This window comes from Trachurus japonicus, chromosome 22 (genome assembly GCF_045865225.1).
Source record: "Trachurus japonicus isolate A0001 chromosome 22, Traja_1.0".
In the NCBI taxonomy this organism is placed as follows: domain Eukaryota; kingdom Metazoa; phylum Chordata; class Actinopteri; order Carangiformes; family Carangidae; genus Trachurus; species Trachurus japonicus.
In genome coordinates, this window is record NC_140928.1 from 6,286,230 (window position 1) to 6,305,632 (window position 19,403).

At 43.8% G+C, this 19,403-nt stretch overlaps 2 protein-coding genes across 5 annotated transcripts in view; both read right to left on the bottom strand.

Annotated features, from left to right (window-relative positions):
- Window positions 1-843, bottom strand: part of atrn (attractin) — a 151,468-nt gene extending 150,625 nt beyond the window's left edge. For all 3 annotated transcript variants that reach the window (XM_085767215.1, XM_085767217.1, XM_085767216.1), the window contains exon 1: window positions 318-843. In XM_085767215.1, coding sequence (XP_085623341.1) covers window positions 318-601 — 284 coding nt within the window. In that variant the 5' untranslated portion in view covers window positions 602-843. The remainder of the gene's footprint in view (window positions 1-317) is intronic.
- A 1,361-nt stretch (window positions 844-2,204) lies between these two features.
- eif2ak3 (eukaryotic translation initiation factor 2-alpha kinase 3) overlaps window positions 2,205-19,403 on the bottom strand; it is a 37,208-nt gene continuing 20,009 nt past the window's right edge. The window contains exons 5-18 of one of the 2 annotated variants that reach the window (XM_085767220.1): window positions 17,711-17,978; window positions 17,448-17,613; window positions 17,221-17,346; window positions 16,815-16,937; window positions 15,985-16,214; window positions 15,046-15,158; window positions 12,939-13,061; window positions 12,154-12,303; window positions 10,467-11,025; window positions 9,490-9,663; window positions 8,679-8,852; window positions 7,938-8,039; window positions 7,124-7,186; window positions 2,205-5,307 (exon numbers count right to left, since the gene is read on the bottom strand). In XM_085767220.1, the coding sequence (XP_085623346.1) occupies window positions 5,119-5,307; window positions 7,124-7,186; window positions 7,938-8,039; window positions 8,679-8,852; window positions 9,490-9,663; window positions 10,467-11,025; window positions 12,154-12,303; window positions 12,939-13,061; window positions 15,046-15,158; window positions 15,985-16,214; window positions 16,815-16,937; window positions 17,221-17,346; window positions 17,448-17,613; window positions 17,711-17,978 (2,560 nt within the window). In that variant the 3' untranslated portion in view covers window positions 2,205-5,118. Of the gene's footprint in view, window positions 5,308-7,123; window positions 7,187-7,937; window positions 8,040-8,678; window positions 8,853-9,489; window positions 9,664-10,466; window positions 11,026-12,153; window positions 12,304-12,938; window positions 13,062-15,045; window positions 15,159-15,984; window positions 16,215-16,814; window positions 16,974-17,220; window positions 17,347-17,447; window positions 17,614-17,710; window positions 17,979-19,403 lie in introns of both variants that reach the window. The other variant, XM_085767219.1, reaches the window with a different exon arrangement.

Here is a 19,403-nt window from a genome sequence, read left to right on the forward strand (position 1 = left end):
CTGAACCAGCTGTGTCCTTGTGGTAGCTACCACCATGGTACCATGGTACCAGGACCAGCAGCAGCAGCAGCAGCAGCAGTAGCGGTAGCAGTAGCAGCCCGGTGCCCGCTTCAGGTGTGCACAGCTCGGCCACCTCCTCCTCCTCACATGCTACCTGGCGGCCCCGGCATTAGCAGATATATTCTCCGCACAAAGCAAAGCAACCGTGGGCGTCAAACACACATACACATACACACACACACATAGGCTACACAAACACACACAAATCACATCCCGCTGCATGTAAATAATCAGCGTTATGTTCATCATCATCGTACCTGAATCTCCCTCCGCAGTGCTGGCATTGGTCCCCGACCCAGCCGGGGAAGCACACACAGTTGCCCGTGGCCGTGTTGCACTGCCCGTTCATGCACGGTTTGTCGCACTCCTTCGCCTCGGTGAGGCCGGGCAGCCCGGACAGCAGCCCGGCCGCCGACAGCAGCAGCGCGGTCGTCAGCATCATCAGCAGGCTCCCCCGGCCCCCCCGACCAAAGCCGGAGCCAACAGAGCCAGAGCCGACGGAGCCAGAGACCGAGCAGGCCCTCCGCGTCGCCCCGGACATCCTCTCACAAAAGATGGCTGCTTTCAGACAGACGCTCCGCCGCTGCCTCGGAGATCAGAGAGCCGACTATGGTTCCGTTAATCGGCCTAAAAAAAAAGGGGTTCCGGTTCTGAATTCCAAGGTTTTAGTGTCTTGGGTTGTTGAGGCTGGTGTGGTCTTCGCTGGTTGCTTGGTTTACATCTTTCCAGTGGTTCTGTTTCCCAGCGCCGCACCGACCGAGCCGCATATTGACATCCAGAAGTGACGTGATGATGGGAACGGAAATGCGCAACCGGGAGGGGGGGGGGGGGAGGAGAGGAGAGAGCTTTAAACTTTTATTTTGAAAACGCAGAGTGCAAGCCCCGCCCCTTTATTAATAAAGACAAGAGGTCACACACCTTCACGTTATATTTTCTCATAAATGACAGTCGACTAACTAGCTATTTATCCACAATTGTTGTTTTATTAAGGATTAAAAACCACATCTCCCATGGTGCTTTGGGCAGGAAACAAACCTATGTAATGTTACTTGGGAGCAGTAGTTTTTGAATGTTAAAAAAAGATAATAAACTAAATTAATTTAATAAATATATTAATAACAGAAAAAACTAAAACTGAAGACACACTTTTTAAAAGCTTTTTTTCAACAGCATATTCTGTGGATAAAATGAGAGAGAGAGAGAGAGAGAGAGAGAGAGAGAGAGAGAGCAAGAAAGAAAGAAAGCAAGAAAGAAAGAAAGAAAGAAAGAAAGGTGCAGTAATTTCCTTGTAATCCTGACAGGTTATGTGAGTATTGTTGTTGTTAGTAATTGTTTCCTCTGCGTAGGTGTGAACACCCAGTGTTTGACTGACATGTCCTGTGGTGACTTGAGGTTGAGCAGAGGTTTAATAAACCAGAGTAATTGAAAACACATGTACAGGGTTGTTATTAAATGTAATGTCATGTATTTGTATTGAATGTCATGCAGCTGAAGGAAGTTAATCCTGTATTTCTTCATTAGTGTGACACATATGGTTTAAAATACCACCAGGTGGTTTTTACAGTGGTTCAATTAGTGTTATGAAATATTACTGCACTGTTCCTAAGGTGCTGTTATGTGTTAAGGGAATAGTGTGTTTATTTGATCATTTATTTGTCTAGCATTATTACATTTCCCCATTGGAATAGATATCTATGATTATTTATAATTATGATTATGAGTTCAGTGTAATTATTTCCAGGTTTATAACTGTATTTCCATGTAAAAGCTTTAATTATATTAACATTATGTATGTCATGTTCTTTTCTTTACTCAGCATCTGGGTCAGACATTTGCAAAAATAGACAATTCTTTCTGTTCTGTGTTTATGAAACTGATGTTTCTGTTTATCATGTGTGTTGTGTGCAAAATAAACACTGTTGTATATATATATATATATATATATACTGTATATGTCCTGTGAACTGTAAATATCTCATACGCACATCCAAAGTTAATTATTCACAGGAATGTTGTTTAATTGGAGCAACATTCCTGCTTTTCTGAAAGTCTTTGTTGGTTGTTTTCCTAATGATGATCAGCTGATAAACACCAGAGTGACTCACACACACAGTGACTACACACCAAGGACACACAACTGTACAAACGGTATAGAACAGTTTATTAAATTTAGACTTGTAAGAAGTCATCATATTCCAACGCGCTCCATCGCATGAAGCGCATTCATAATAACACCAACCCAAAAAGGATTGATCACGGCATTAAAACATAAATAAAGCAAATAAACATATTTACAATTCACCATGGGTTTGTGCACAAGAACACACAACTACATGTTCAGATAGAGGCCTCAGAGATTGAGAGGAGGGATCTGATTTTTCACTTGAACTATCCTCGGGAAAAAGTACCCAGAATGCAACAGGGAGAAGGAGGATGAACACAATTTAAACAAAGCATCGAAAAAACCTACTGTTATAATAGTATTAATAATTACATTTGCTTGGTTTGAGTGAACAGAACAAAATCTCTATAACCCCAGGTAATACACCAATGTCAGTAATGCTGTTGTCAGTTGAACTGTTTATGATAACGAGCTAGTTACTCCAGTAGGTGATTAAAGTTTTTGTAATTTTCCTGTTGCAAAAAAAAAAAAAAAGTCTTTATATCACAATTTGATTTCTAGAAAAAAAAAAAAAAGTTTCCAAATCCTTTCAGCTTATTTCACAGGAGCGAAGAATTTTTCCCCAGAATTCATTTGAAATATCAAACATTAATTTTACAAAAAAGGTGTCACATTATCAAGAGAGACCAAGAGTACTGTCCTTCATTAAGCTACAACTGAATTTGCAGCAGGAGGTTTCACACACCCTCCTCTGCTCCTGTAGAGTCTGTTTTAAACACAGAAGAGAGAGATTTGATAATATTACAACAAGAAATGACTCAACACTCACAGTGGGCTGGAGTGGACGACGGATGAACGAACATCAGTTTGACTTCCTGTATCGGACACGAGTCAAAAGACTTTACAGTAATCAAAAAACCCTGCAGAATAATCAAAAAACTTTCCTTATTTAAAATTAAGAAAAAAAAAAAGAGAGAGAAAGACAAGAGAAGATCCTTAGAAAAAGTACAATCATTGAAAGCACATTACAATTAGCAGTTTGAGTGTGTGTGTAGTTACAAACAGGTCCCGTACTGTCTCTCCCAGCACTTCTATTGTACATAAAACAAATGCTTCTGGAGGATCATATGACCGGCATCAGGTCCAGGTCCCACTAGACGGTCTAGAGGGGCTAAAACAGTATCGCCTTCTTCACTAAATGCTATTTCTCCTGCATCATGGGAGAGCTGCAGACCTCAGTACTGAGTGCTTCACCAGGAACACCAGCTGGACGGGGGTTGGAGCACAGTAGCACAGTTGCAAACAAAAAAAACAAAAAAAAATGTGAGGTGAGTTATCAATTACAGAAAAAAGTACACTTAACTGACTTTCAAATGGCACTCTGGTCCTGCGGGTTTCTCCTCTGGTGTTCATAGTAGGGCTACCCCATCCCACCCTCCTCCTCCTCCTATTGGTACCCCAGATATGTGGAAACACTGAGAATAATTTCAAACAGCTTTAAGAGGTGACCAACACCGTCTGTCTCTCTGGAGGTCACACTGTAACATTCAGCTATCCGTTAATGGCAGGGATCGTCTCCTCGCTTCCCCTCTCCCACAGTATATCACACTATCTTACAGCTGTGTCATGAAAAAGCCATTTACAAGCAATGGCGCCTTACAATATGTACAGGATTGATCAATTTTTTTTTATCTTCTTAATTAACAAAGAAAAAAAGGGGGGTTATAAACAAGGGTGGGGGGGTTTCCCTTCAATTATGTACAGAGAGCAAAAAGGGGGAGGTGCTGGAAAATGATTGAGCACCTCCGAATTTGTCGTGTAAATTTACACACAGTCCGAGTACTGGCTTCAAGATTACAAACTCACACTCACCCCTTCACTTTCCTGTCAGATACATGCAGAAAAAAAAAAACTATAAACGACACGAGCCTGAGGCCCAGCATTCATCCAGAGGGAGCCGCTGGCCCCTTTCTCAAGGCAAATCATATCTGGATTCATAAACTCTTCTCTACGCAATACATCACCTTCTCTCATTTAAAAATAAAAAAAACACATAGGAAAAAAAGATGGTCTTTTTTTTTTTGGTCTCCCAAATCAGGCATATTGGGTGTCAGAACACCAGTTAGTGCTCATACCAGCGATCAGTATTTTCTCACTGGTAGATAGGATGAAGCATCAAGCATCAAAGGCCCCTTTGGAGTGTCCTCTTGGTTTTCATACCTGAGGTGTAGCGTGAGTGAGTGAACACTGGCTGAATGTTGAGAGCAAGCAGCGTGTTGTGACCGGGCTGGAGTCAAATCATATCTACGACGGCTCTTAGCGCGACTGTCGATTACTTCCCAGTAGTATGTTAGAGCCAGCAGACTGCCAGCTGTTAAAGACAATCACAAGTAAATATTTCAGATTCAATTAGGTCTAATGTTGCGTGATAACAGCTTAGCCTCTGCTGAGCTGACCGGGCCGCGGCAAACACTGGCCATCTGGCACCGAAAGGCCATTTAAAATAAACGCTAAGAATTATCAGTAGTAGGTATCACTTGAGCCCAGCCTGGTCGTGAACATTTCAGAACGGCTGTCGCTTTTTAAAATATTCTTTACTCTTTGTTTTTTAAATATTCACACAGGTAAAGTGTGATTAAAATTGGGAGTTTTGGGCAGCATGATGGTGTGTGCGAATATGTAACGGCATGTTGTGTATTCTTCCAAGCAGGGTCGCTGTGCAGGACTTTGGGATAACTTCCCACACATTCGTCGCACTTGGCTTCTAAAGTGATTCTGTCTGAGGCAGTGTGTGATGGCAGGGGGAGGGGTTGGGGTGGGTGGGTGGGTGGGGTGGGGGCTGAGGTGTTTCTCTTGGGCAGTCGACGAGCAGGGGAATGACAGGAGGAGGGAGGAGGATGTGGGACGGGGGTTTATATTGCGTCACGGTGGATCCCTCAGGTGGCGGACGACTGGCGCGAGGGCCGGCCCATGGACGAGGCGCTGTAGGTGCGGGAGCGCTGCCTCACGGCCAGTCGGCTGGGCAGCTCCAGCTCCAGCTCCTGGAAGAGCGGCGTCCCCGTGATGTCGGCCGCCTCGGGACGCTCGCTGGGGCTCGGCGACAACATGCTGCGCACCATGCTCAGCTGCACACACACACACACACAGGGAGAGAAAACACACAGCACAATGAGGCCTTTGACTGCAGTCATGCTATAGGTAATGATTTCATCCATTGGTTTGACCCATTAGCTCCACTCAACACTCATGTAACCCAGTAGAACCAGTTCTAATTGAAAACATAAACTTGGAAGGAGTTTACACTAGGGATGTCACGATTACTTGTTTTCACAATTAATCGTGGTATGAAACGCCACAATTAATTACCGAAAAAGATTATGTTGGAAACATAGAGGCAGATGTGCACAAAAGTAAATGTAAGAAATACTGGTTCATTTACCTAATGTAACAAACAAACAATTAAAATAAACTTAAACATTTGGCATACGGTAGATGACAATGAATGATTTGAATATGTAAAACACTTCCCCTGGAGGATTAATAATTGGTTATATATGAATAGTAGATACTTAAAATATTTAGTGTAAAAATTTGTAATGTAATTATATTTTGACTGTATTTGATTTTACACATTCATATGTTGTGAAATTAATTAATGCATAATAATTGTGATAATTGTTACCGTGATTATTTCTCTGACAATAATCGTACAAAGAAAATCTATAATCGTGACATCCCTAGTTTACACACACAGCCCAGAATACATACAGTACATGTACAGTAAACACTAGAGGTGTAACATGTATACATGTATTTGTATTGAACCGTTTCGGTATAGGGTGTTCGGTTATTTATTTGCGGCCGCATCATCAGGCAGCTGTTGTGGCATTTGCCCACATTGCCCTATGGCCAGTCCATCACTGGCTTGAACTGTCAGTGCTGCACTTTACACGTGGAAAAAGTTGTGTGAGAAGTTTTTTTTAAATCATATTTTATATATTTAGTTTATTTGAGAATAATTTATTGAACTTATTAGGCAGCACTTACATACAACAGTATTCTATTGTTTATGTTATATTCATATTTTGTATAATGGTAAAATAACTGCATTTGACTAAAACGCGTACATTTGGTTTAGAAAAATTCCTAATAAACAACAAGCAAATTTATGTTTTGCATTTTGTTCCCTTACTGTACCGAAAATGAACCGAAACCTCAAAACCAAGGTACGTATCGAACCGTGACTTTTGTGTATCGTTACACCCCTAGTAAACACACATTATATCACAGACACACAACGTACAGGACATCCTGAAATAGAACGACGTACAGCGAGTGAAGAGGGATACTAGGATGACAAGCAGAGGGTATTTCCGGTGTTGGAGAATCACAGATTATGTGATGGGATTGTGTTAATCTCATTACAAAGTAAACAGGTAAACAAGTTAATGTAAACAACCCAACACCTGCAGAGGCAGAGTATCTGATGTGGTTATTAAAACACAAACTGCATCTAAATGACTGTTTGAACACAGGATTTATTTAATCTAATAGGATGAAGTAGAGTAAACCGATTAATCTAATGAATAATGTTAATGAATCTCTCTGAAAAAAAGATGAATCTAGTATTTATTTCCATTTGTAAAAAGATGATAGTTACAAATCTTTAACTTTACATTTTGATGATTTGGGAGCAAAATAATCTGAATGGGCCTAATTGGATTAGCTCAGTAGGATTAACTCACCAAGTGGATTATGATGGTGACTGGACATTTAAATCTGTGACAGACTACAATATGAGAGTGAACTCTCTCAGCTCTGAATCCGCTCCACTTTGTTCATTTTCACACAAGCCCCAAACGAACACGTTTTCTAGTTTAGTCTGTGGTGGAGGTGTAGTTCGTGTTGACGGCCACTAGGTGGCAGCAGAGGGCCACTCACCTCCTGAACGTTGTTTTTGGAGAAAAGCTCTGGGAAGCGCAGCGCCCTCACCTCTGTCAGCGTCTGGGAAAAGAAAAAAAAAAGAAAAGAAAGATGTAAACACCTGTGAGCAGGGCTGAGCTAACGGCTAATCAGGCCCTTTGTTGCCGAGACAAAGACTTCCTGCTCGATCACACCGGGGTGAAGGAGACCTGGTTTAAAGTGACAATAATGATCATTCGAATGGCAATAACGATTGTGTGTGTTCCAGTTTCCCCAGCAGAGTTTTCACACAAAATAAAAAATAATTAAGTGAATAAAAGAAATAGACAAAGTAAGGTATCTAATTAGAAACCATCTATTTACCTTAGATAACATTGGTGATTCAACCTGAAGCCAAAGATTAGAGCTGATCATTTAACAAACTTCACATAGTGGCAACCTGTCACCTCTGGATTTTAATAGCCTGGGATTTTTTAATTGTTCAGGTTGGGCAAATTGACTTACTACAAAAAAACACAAGTGTATAATCTTACTTGTGATTCATTAGTCTAATTCACTTCACCTCCTTTTACATCTCTCCCTTTGCGCCTTTTATCTTTAATGATGCTTTGATTTTTTAAATCCGACGCTTCACACACACCTATTTGTATCTGTAAGTGTGTATTGTAAAGAGGAAAACAGACAAATCCGGTCTGAAGTGACTATAACAAACCACATCCTTGACATTTCAAAAGCAAAGTGTAAAAAACCCTGTGGGGAATTAGTAAATGAAAGAGAGAAAACTGAAGTAAAATTAAGAGATGATTATGTGCCCATGTGTTTGCTGACTCACCCTCACTCTCTCCATCTGGGTCCTGAAGGGACACAGCAGCTCAAACAGGATCAGACCCAGAGAGTAAATGTCCACTTTATGTGAGTACGAGTTTCCAGAGAGCTGCAGGGACAGAATGGAAAGGACAGAGTGAGACACAGAAAGAGTGTTTTAGAGGACGCAGATAAATAAAACTAACTTTAACCCTCCTGTTGTCCTCTTGGGTCAAGGAAAGAAGGAAGGCAGGAAGGACAAAAGGAAAGATGTGAGGAAAGAGGGAAGAGATTGGGTCAATTGGGTCAAAAAGAAAGGAAGAAGTAAGGAAGGACGGAAGGATGGAAGAAGTAAGGAAGTAAGGAAGAAAGGAAGGAAGGAAGGGAGGGAAGGAAAGAAAGATTGAGGGAGGGAACAGTTTTGTTCAAGGAAGGGGAAAAGGATTGTGGGAAGAGGGAGGGGAAAAAGGAAGGAAAGAAAGATGGAAGGAGGAAACAGATCAGGTCAATTGGATCAAAAGAGGAAGGAAGAAGTAAGGACGAAGGGAAGGAGGGAAGGAAGGAAGGAAGAAAGGAAAGAAGGAAAGATGGAGGAAGGGAACAGATTGGGTCAATTTGACCCAGAAGGAGAGCAGGAGGGTTCAAATCTTATCACAGCCTCTTTTATTATAGTTTTAGTTCATATTAAAACAACAATTCAAACACTTCTCCAGATGAGTTGAGGACTTGACGTCATGTTTTAAAACCAGTTGGTCCCGTTGTTCCTCACCTGCTCGGGGCTCATGTAGAGCTTGGTGCCGACCTGGCCCGTGTGCCGGGTCAGGAGCGGCGCCGGCGTCAGGGCGCTGGGCTCGTCGTCGTCCTCCTCCTGGTCCATGGCCGTGACGAGGCCGAAGTCTCCCACCTTCACCACGTCGTCCATGGTGAAGAAGATGTTGGAGGGCTGCGGACAGTCGGACAGCGACAGGTTACGTAACGTACGTGTGTGTGTGTGTGTCGAACATCAGATACATGAAGGCAGTGAGCAGCAGTGATTACTAATGCATGCACCTGTTGACACCACGGGCTACTGTTCCACTTCACATACACAAGCTCAGAAATTCACTCATATGGTGATCAAACCAGGACCAGGCAGAAGTGCGTGTTCAACAGTGTTTAAAGTGTTTTAACAGCAGATGTAGATACATGTTAGTGGGTACATCTGCATTACACCAGACACTTGTTTGAAGAGTTTTTTTTTTGTTTTTCACATTCAGGTTTTAACATCTCACTTCAATTAAAAATTGATTTAGGGGCAAAAATCAAGAACCTATATTATAAATTCAAGTGTGGAACAGTCAGTTGTGTTTAATGCGGCACCAATGAAATGGTTGGTGTATTTTTCCTACTGTACTCAAAGCTGTAAAGTGCAGCTATGAAGTCAGTGCCTTTAACAACTACAGTGCTGTGCCAGATACTACAAACACTGCTATCAGGATTGTACTTGTCTTGCTTTACACTCACTGGCTCAGGATAAGATAGATTACAGTGGACAGTGTGTATGTGTGTGTGTGTGTGTGTGTGTGTGTGTGTGTGTTCACCTTGAGGTCCCTGTGCATGAGCCCCTTGCTGTGCAGGAAGTCGACAGCCTCAGCGATCTGGAGGAAGATATCCAGACACTGGTTGTGCTCCCGCTGCTCGGCCAGGCAGCGCTGAGCCATCCAGTCTTTCAGGTTCTCCTTCCGACACAGCTGCATCTGGATGTACAGGTACACCTGGAGGTGGCGGGAAGAAAAGATGGACTTCATGATTGATATTTGACATTAAAATTTATTATAACATTGATATCATAAGCCATCCTAATTAAAACCAGGCATTCTTATTCTGTTTTATCCTGTTACACCCATCTATTTTACTTCATTTTATCTATTTTTTTTTCCCTTTCTTCCCCTTCTTCTCATTTAATCTATTTTACTTCATTTTATCTGGTGTTATCCCCATTGCAAATGACTGAGTGTAATATAGCATTTTCCCGATGTTTCTAAAATCCAATGTTCTATAATTATTGTGTGAATGCGTATGTGTATGTGAATGTATGTGTATCTCCCAATATGTGTTCCTTATGTTCCTTGTTTTTATCATGTGAAGCACTTTGAGCTGCTGTGGGCATGAAAAGTGCTATACAAATAAAGCCTGATTGATTGATTGTTATTGTCTTATTGTATTACTGTATTGATATTTTATTGTTTGTTTGGTTGTTCTTGTTGGTTGTACTGTTATTTGTTTTGTTCTAATTGTGCGACGCCCGAGCCCTGCTCTCCAGCAGCGCCGGCGGCTCCGTGGGGTTGTATGTGAATATGTTATTCTGGTCTGGTTTGAAATTATAATGAAAACAAAAACAACAAAAAATGTTATTGGCAGATGTTGCTCAGATATTGCACATGCACAACAAATCTCCAGTCTATGAACTTCCCAGTACGACTGAAGAAGCTGATATTTGTAATAAAGGGCGAATAATTACCCCCAAAATAAAGCTCAGCACTGTGGTGTCTGTAGAAACACTGAGTGAGTGACTGACCTTGGGTGAAGGCTGGACCCGCTGGGTGGGAGGAGTCGTGGGGAGAGCCAGGGTCAGCGATGTCGGTCGGGGAGGGGACGAAGACGACGGCGGGACGGAGTCCTGCCGCTTGGTGTGCGAGGAAGACGAGCTGTTCTTCTCCGTCAGCGAGACGGGGCCGGCCGCGCTGGACGCCGAGTCCGTGTCCGCCTCGGCGTCCCGGTCGCAGCCCGAGTCCTCGAACACGATGTCGAAGGAGGAGGAGGTGCAGTCGCTGGGGCCGCGCGGGGGGCACAGCTCGAAGGAGTGGGGCGTGTCCGAGGCGTCGGGGTCGGCCTGGCTGTCCCGCTCCGACATGAGGCTGTCGTGTCCCAGCAGCGGGTGGAAGGACATGTCTCCGTCGTCCACGCCGAACCCCACGGAGCCGCCGGCGCTGCTGGAGAGCAGGGCGCGGGAGTCGGTGGAGGCTTCCAGCCCGTCGCCCGAGGGCCCGCAGTCGGGTGAGACGGAGCTGGACACCGGGACTTTGACCGACAGCGCCTCCATGTGGTCGAGGAAGCTCATTGGCCAGTCGGTGGTGCTGTCAGAGGAAAGAGAGAGCTGTTACGTTGATCTTGTGCTCTGTATTTTTTAGTATGCTACTGTCATGATGTAGTGTCATGCACTTGGTTTTATCTTATACTGTTGATAATATGTTCTGTGCTTTTTGAATTGCCGCCTATGGACTGGTGTTGAAAATTAGCACATGTGCTAAACACACCCAAGCAAAGCATCTGTTCTGTCCACTGGAACAGTCTCAATGTATTTGTGATGTCCATATCAAATAAATTAACATAACATAACATAACCAGGGTTCCCACTCTTTTCTTGAAATCGTTTTCCAGGACTTTTCCAGCGGCTACAGTCTGACAGACACGTTATTATACATCCTCCGTCCCGTTCATGCTTTGGAGATGTGTTCTTTTCGACAGTTGTACCTTATTTTGTACATTTTTGTTTCTATGTTTCTTCCTCTCCCAGCCCCAGAAGTCTGATTTAAAGATGTGCAGTCTGTGGCTCTAAGTTATGCAATAATCTCTTACAGTACATGCTTAGAAATTCCTATGAATTTATCATAGAACAACACAAACATGGGGTCCAATACTGAAAACACTCAGCAAGTCAAAGTCTCTAGTTTTCTCACTAGGCACTTTTTTTTTTAGAAAATAAATCCTTAGTGAGGTGTGAAAACGGCAAATAGAGCTCTGGTAGCTGATGTGGTAAATCATTTTCCAGGACAACTGAAGCTTTTCCACAACATTTGACTTTTTTTTCTCATTTTCCATGTGTTATACATGACTGGAAAATTGGTCAACCATTTTCCAGATTTTCCAGGTTTTCCAGGACAAGTGGGAACCCTGGTTGCTGAGTGTAAAGAACTAAACACATCAGACTATGACTGATCTGCTGCAAATAAGCTTAATGTTAATACGCATTTTTATTTTCATGACATTTTAACATCTGTCTCAATCAGTGAGGGAAGCGAGCCGAGTGATGTCAAATCTGCGGAGGATACTAAATGTCAGAAATGTGATTATTCCTCCCCAGCAGAGACTAGAGTTTCTCTGGGTGGATGCCAGTGGAGGAAAACAGACCCCTCGCAGACTTAAGTGCCATGTACGACCCGCTGGGCAGCGCAGGATAACAGGTTTAAGAGCTGAGGCCTCACCTGGCGTCTTTCAACCACCTCTTGTCCATCTCCTCCTGCCAGCCCTCGGGGGGGCTTTCCTGCCAGGCGTTGAAGTAGCGGATAATCCCAGGGTGCTCCAGCTTGGCCAGGGCCTTCACCTCACGCATCACCTTCTCACGAGCCAGCTCCCTGAATAATGGAAGGAAGAAAAAAAACCCACACACATATTTTGTCTGTTATTTTTCTGGCAGTACTTGTCTGATTTGTCAGGAATTAAAGGTGTAAACACAGTAAATTCCTAATAAGTCTTTACTCTTATTATATTTGTTGTGTTTTTTATTCCAAGTCGCTTGATTCATTGTTGAATGAAAGCATGAACAAATGTTCTTCTGAGACAAAAATATTGGGATTTGTTCCATTACACTGGCAGAGCGTAATGACATAAAATGAAGCAGGCTTTGATACACCGAGGGGCTTAACAGGCGCCGCAACAAAAACACTGGGCATGAAAATAATTAACGGACTAGTTTGTTATGCATTACGTGATGCTCCAGTCAACAACAGGGCTAATATGAAAATAAATGCAGAGCCGCTACAGCCCAACACTGAATTTCCATGCTTGTCAGTACAAATCTAAATTTGCATGGCGACCATTTGTTTCCAAGCGTCAGTTACAGCTGTGCGGTTTCCTGTGTTTGGACTAGTAAGTTGCTGCTTGCATGGCTCAGTTTTAACGGCTTGAAAGAAAACAGAGATGAAGGAGAGGCGGTAGCCTCCAGCTACGAGGCGTGTGGCGTGGCCGGAGGGAGGGAGGGAGGCTCTACCTGTTGGGCAGACGGATTCTTTTGATGGCGTAGTTGCAGTCGTCCACCTTGTTGCGGGCTTCAAACACGACCCCGAACCCCCCGCGGCCGAGGCACTGCACCGGCTCAAAGTCGGTCAGATACCTGGGGAGAGAGAGAGGAGACACTTTGGTTGAACCACGCTGTGCTCACAGGTGGAGAGCAGCCTGCGCGTGTGACATGTGTTATTACCTACGTCCCTGACAGTTTCAAAGAGCAGGGATCATATAATCCTCTGTAGTCGGGGAGGTGTATTAAGTGGTAAAAAGGTGATTAACAGAGGAGAAATTACCAGCAGCCAAATCCCCGTCAAGGCCGTGGGTGCTGATTTGGCAGCTGACCCGAGTTAAAGCTAAACATGAATCATTAATTTCACATTCACATCGTGGTGTCAGAAAAATTCTCAGCTGTCACTAAGGCAAACTCCACTTCCAAGTCGCACGCTGAGAAACAGCAGAGATAAACGGTTAGAATAAATAATGACTGGAGTGTGGAAGAGAAAATCATTATTACTGTGTAAATAAAGATTTCTCATGTTGAGTGTTTTTCATGAGAAACACCTGAACAAGATCTCTGACAGGGAAAAGGAGACAGAGGCCAGAGCATGTATTCAACCTATCAGGTTAAAGGAGCTTCTTCAAAGATGAATGACCTATTTTGTGTTTCGCTTTTAAGATACAGAATTTAAAATGTCTATATACCGAGTTTGAAATTAACTTTTTATCGCCTAACAAAGACGCTCAAATCCCTGTCAAGGCTGCGAGTGCTGAGCCGGCAGGAAACTAAGTGAAAGCTAAACATGAATCATTAATTCACATTAATACTGTGCTGTCACAAAAAATCTTGGCTGTCAGAAGTTATGGACTTACAAAAACAATTCTGAACTGAAGAGACAAAATTCCTTTTTTATTTCTTTTTTTTAATTGTCATGATGTTGGACTAACTTGGCCAATTTTAAAGTGAAGAAATGTAACATGCATTTGTTTAACACAGTAGAATTTCTTGTTGACAAGGCTCGTCTGCTGGCTGCCTCTCGATCACACCACACCTGTCAGGTACATCAGCTTTTTCACGGTGTGTGACTCCATAAACATCATTAGGGAGCGCTCTGTTATCCTAAGTAGACGTAAAGAGATAAAACCATTAAGTTTGCTGCTGAGAGAGAGACAATACTAAACTCTGCCTCCATTCACTCTCCTCTACACCCTGTCAAAGCATCCCCGCTGAAGTCCCTCTGGGAATTGAAGGCTGTCCTATTAGGAAATGTGTGAGCACATGTGATTCGGGCCTCTGTTTCCTGATCTCTATCTCCCTCCTATAATGACCCTGACTCATGTCTGCAGCAGCTGCTGCAACTGCCTGCTTTATTTAAAGAAACTTCTCCAGCAAAAGCAATCTGCATGGATTGCAGCAGCTCTAAAGGACGGGGACGGGCGGGGTGTTTGTCATTTCAGGGTGGATCAAAGGAAGAGACTGAGCAAGTGATGACACCAGGAGAAAAAAAACAATCACACTGCAGTTTAATCAGATTCCTGCTCCTGCCTGGGAGGGTAGAGTCGCATTATTTAGCTCATGATTGTAAACATGTAAAGTCCATCTATCAGACCACGGAGGGTAAGGGTGGGAGGGGGTTGCGGGGGCAGCTCATAAATTATGTCCACTGATCATATTCCCATATTCCGGTTGTCCAAAATAAGAGAAAAACTTCAGACAATTTGCTGACGGAGACGTAAAGCGACACCCCGACCCTGTGGCAGATGCTGCTGGGTGGGGTGGGGTCTGTGGGTGACAAGGTCATTTTCATTTGATGGAACAGCTGAGTTATCCAATCATGCACTACTACGGGCTCGCATCTCCAATCTCTCTTGCCTTGTCCTATCCAGGCAGGCTGGAAGACCAGTGGTCACCATGGTAACAGTGCTGAATTCTGTAGCTACACCTTGAAAGAGTGAGACTGTGTGCGCTCGACTTTCAAGCGGGAGGATAACAACTCCCCGGCACAGTGTGTGAAACTTCTCCCGAGTCATTACAAAATCATTTACATGAGGCGCGTTTCCGACTCGGTCTCCGCGGCGCGTTAATGATGTACCTGGATACATATTCGCTGGAACGGGTCTCCATGGCAACCGGCTCTTTGGATTCGACAACCTCAAGGTCAAACTTGCTGTCTGTCTGGCACTGGGTCTCCGACTCTTTCCGTTGCTTTGAGGGGAGGGGGGGGAGATAACAGAAAAATACACATTTAGGAAATTATTCAGTTGCTGGTCTTTACTGCTTAAAAACAAGATTCACTTTCTATGGCATTATGGGTATTTTTTCTAGTTTAAAAATCAATACAATCATTTAAAAACAACAAAAAACTTTAAAAACTTGTTCCAATTAGGTTTGTAATTGACATAATTATGTAAAATAACAAAAAAAGGAAATTATTTGCTTTCTGTGATAAAGCAATTTTCTTTTAGTTAAAGCAGAAGTAAGTGATATATTTGTGTTAATATAAGTCTTAAATAGTTATATCTTCCAGCAATCAGCAATCACTTACATAGGGTGTTTGGACCGAAACACGGGTCTGTCAGTCACTCTGCTCTGCTCTGAGCCGAGGAGAAAACATTTATCGTATCCTACAGTTTTTATCCAATGAGGAGAGAGAACGGCATGCAGGGCTGTGTGTGCAGCCAAGGGACGCCGTGAATGTGGTGACGTAGGGACGAGGACTGTTATGGTGCGTTCAAGGAAACTCGTAACTCGTGTTTTTCCGACCTGTGAAGTCGTACCAGTTCGATCTGGTACGAGTTCACGGGTCAGAAGTTACGAGTGGCCGTTATAGTGACTTTCACAGGTAAAACAGGTCGGAAAAACACGAGTGGGTTGCCTGAAACGCTACAAAGTCGTAAGTTGTGACTTGAAGCTGTAATTTACGGTTTCAAAAGCCTGCCTGGAACGCAGCATTAGCCAAAACGACCGGATTGCTTACTTCTGCTTTAATAATTCTCCCAGGTTTCGTGCTACAGACCGTCTGTGGTCTTACCCTCACGTAGGCGACAGGGGCCGGGGGGTGGAAGAACTTGCGGACGATGTAGGTGGTGGCGGCGATGCAGAAGACGATGGTGCCGAGGATCTCCTTCCACCAGGGCAGCAGCAGCACGGGGTCCTTCCTCCGGCGGCTGTCGCCCGGCGCCACGTTTCCCTTGATCAGGCTCACGGCGCTGTCGCGTTTCTCCCGGAAACGCTTGCTGTAGGGGAAGTAGTAGCCATTGTCTGCCCGGGGGGGAGACACAGAAATTATTCAGTTTACTTTACGTGCTGGCTGCCTGCATGTGCTTACATTAAAGGGATAGTTCAACATTTTGGCAAATTGGCCCATTGCCATAATCCTTATAGGTTTGGGAGTAGGTTTGTTACCTTTAATTGTCAGTGCAAGCTATTTTCAGAATGGCGGAGCAGAGCCGCAAGTTGCTCAGAGCTACGCTACGCGGGCTAATAGGATTTCTTGGTTTCCCTCATCAAACTCATCAAATACACAATCCAACAATTCCAATTCCAGAGTTGTTTTCAAGGCAAATGCAGAGACTGCTTGCCGAAAAACTGCCCCCGACGGGACAGCGCATAACGTTCTGTTATTATCTCATAGCGTGGTGAATGTGCAGGTCACAACTTGTCCACCAGAGCGTTTTGGAGTTGTTGGATTGTGTATTTGATGAGTTTGATGAGGGAAACCAAGAAATTCCATTAGCCTCCGTAGCGTAGCTCTGAGCAGCTTGCAGCTCTGCTCCGGCGTTTCTAAAAACACCGACAATTAAAAGGTAACGAACTATCCCTTTAAATTGTATTAATAGCTTTTACAACCTAGGTTCTTACCATAGGGATACTGAAGGATGGACAAGGCTCCGTTACTGTATTCTTCATGGGAGAACTTGTCATTATTCAGACATTTGTCAAATTCATCAGAGCCGACCAGCGCTGGTGTCCGGGAAGGAGAATCTGTGTCAGGAACAAGATGAATAAGATCTCTGATCTCTGTAGAGAGAAGGATCGATACGGAATAACAATCTCAGAGGGGCCATACATCAAGGGGGATAAATAGTGTCCAAAAGGACTTCAAATATTTCTTATTGAGGACACAAAGTTTGACTTTGTGCTTCAAACTGCAGTGATGAGGTCAGTGTGTGGTCACTGTGGCCTGGGTGCAGGCGTCCTCGCCGCCTCAGTGACTTTATGTAATTAGACACAGTACCTAATGAGTGAGGAGTGGTGGCGGACTTACGGATTAGAGGCTTCCATTTGACAGTAGGCAGAGGAATTATACTCTTCTCTGATCCGATAGCTTGGGAGGGGAACTTCTCAGTGATCCGCACCGAGGACTGGAGGTAGAGCTGTCCCTGGAACATCCCTGATCAAATAAGGCCAAAACAGGTACACATCAACTAACGGTACATCATAAATTGTACATCCAGACAGATGTTTTTATAATATACTCGTATGAAAATGTACCTAAGTATACACTGGACTCTGCAGCTCCCCTGGCCTTCTCTGGACCTTCATCATCTTCCTCTTCATCAGTTTCTGCCTGGTTGCTGTAGGCGGTGTCATCGAACAGGCTGATGGGTGTGACTTTACCACCGCCCACCAGCCAGGCCGAGGCGATGGGCGTGCAGAACTACACAACACACAGGTGATGCAGAGTTAGAGGAAACGTTTGGTTGATCGTCTCCAGAGTGAAGCCGATTCAGTTTGATCAGTTTCCAACATCTCACCTGTCGCTCCCACACCAGCTGTCCGTCAGGCTCCGTGCTGAAGGCCATGATCTTCCAGTCGGGGACTGACACCTTTATGACGAGGTCCAGGTTCTGGTTCTGTTTTTGGTGGTGCTCCGGCTGCTCCCTCTCCTTCGTCTCCTCGGTGATGACCCGCTGACTCTCCCTCCAGGCGTCGCCGTTGGACATCTCCCCCTCCAGGAAGTTGAGTCCAGACTGAGCCTCGGGAAGAAGCTTCAGCTCAAAGTTTCCCACACTGAAGTTCCACCTAACACGTAACACACAGGTTTAACAACTTCAAGAATACTTTACTTTTTTTTTTCTCTCTCTTCGAAACTAAATGTATAACCCCATCAAAAAAAAAAAAAAAAAACTCTCAATAAAAAGATATTATTTTAAAAAAAAGGGGAAAAAAAGGACACTTTTCTGGGCAAATTGAATCGTAGGCAACTGGACTTGTATTTGTCTGGGAAGACGTTTCGCCTCTTATCCAAGGGGCTTCATCAGTTCGTACGCAACAAGTCTCACTAGTCCGCACTAGTTGGACTAGTGAGACTTGTTGCCAGACAAATACAAGTCCAGTTGCCTACGATTCAATTTGCCCAGAAAAGAACGATGACCTGGATGAATGAGAATATCCATAGACAACTTCAATGATAAGTCAGTGACTACAGTGAAGTAATTGTTGAGTGTTATTTTGTTTAATAAATGAATTATTTATCATTCTGTGCATTTTAAATCTGCTGACTCCAAATGTAAACAAAGTGAATGTTTATCTAACATCGCCATGAGTAATACAATTAAAGGGATAGTTCACCCTAGAATGATATTTCGCTCATTATCTACTCACCCTCATGTTGACTAAGGGCTGGAAGAAGTCTCAGAGTCCACCGTCCCTTCTCTGAGTTACAGGGGGTCTTGGCGTAGCAGTGCATGTCCATATAACGGTTGCAAAGGGACACCAGAGCTCTTCGTAAAAAAACACACACAAAAAAACATCCAAATACCTCCATGCTGCTCGTATGTAATGTCCGTCTTGTGCTGAAGCCCCAAATTGCGTAATTGTCCCGAAAAAAATTAAATAAGTCTATATTTTAAGCTTGTTTGTAGCGGAAGCTTCTCGAAGCTCCTCTTCCTGGTCCGTCCAAATCTCGCGTGATTCGCAGTAACCGCACTGACGCCGGCGCAAATCACGCGAGATTTGGACGGACCAGGAAGAGGAGCTTCGAGAAGCTTCCGCTACAAACAAGCTTAAAATATAGACTTATTTAATTTTTTTCGGGACAATTACGCAATTTGGGGCTTCAGCACAAGACGGACATTACATACGAGCATCATGGAGGTATTTGGATGTTTTTTTGTGTGTGTTTTTTTACGAAGAGCTCTGGTGTCCCTTTGCAACCGTTATATGGACATGCACTGCTACGCCAAGACCCCCTGTAACTCAGAGAAGGGACGGTGGACTCTGAGACTTCTTCCAGCCCTTAGTCAACATGAGGGTGAGTAGATAATGAGCGAAATATCATTCTAGGGTGAACTATCCCTTTAAGCATTTACTCTGCTACTACGGGTGACATCAGGACACGCTCAGGAGTAATGCATTGCATACATTATGGAGCTTCTTTTCTCCCAGAGACCAACTGAGGATACTAAACAACAATGAGAAAGTAGATGAAGTCTGTGCACAGTTGCG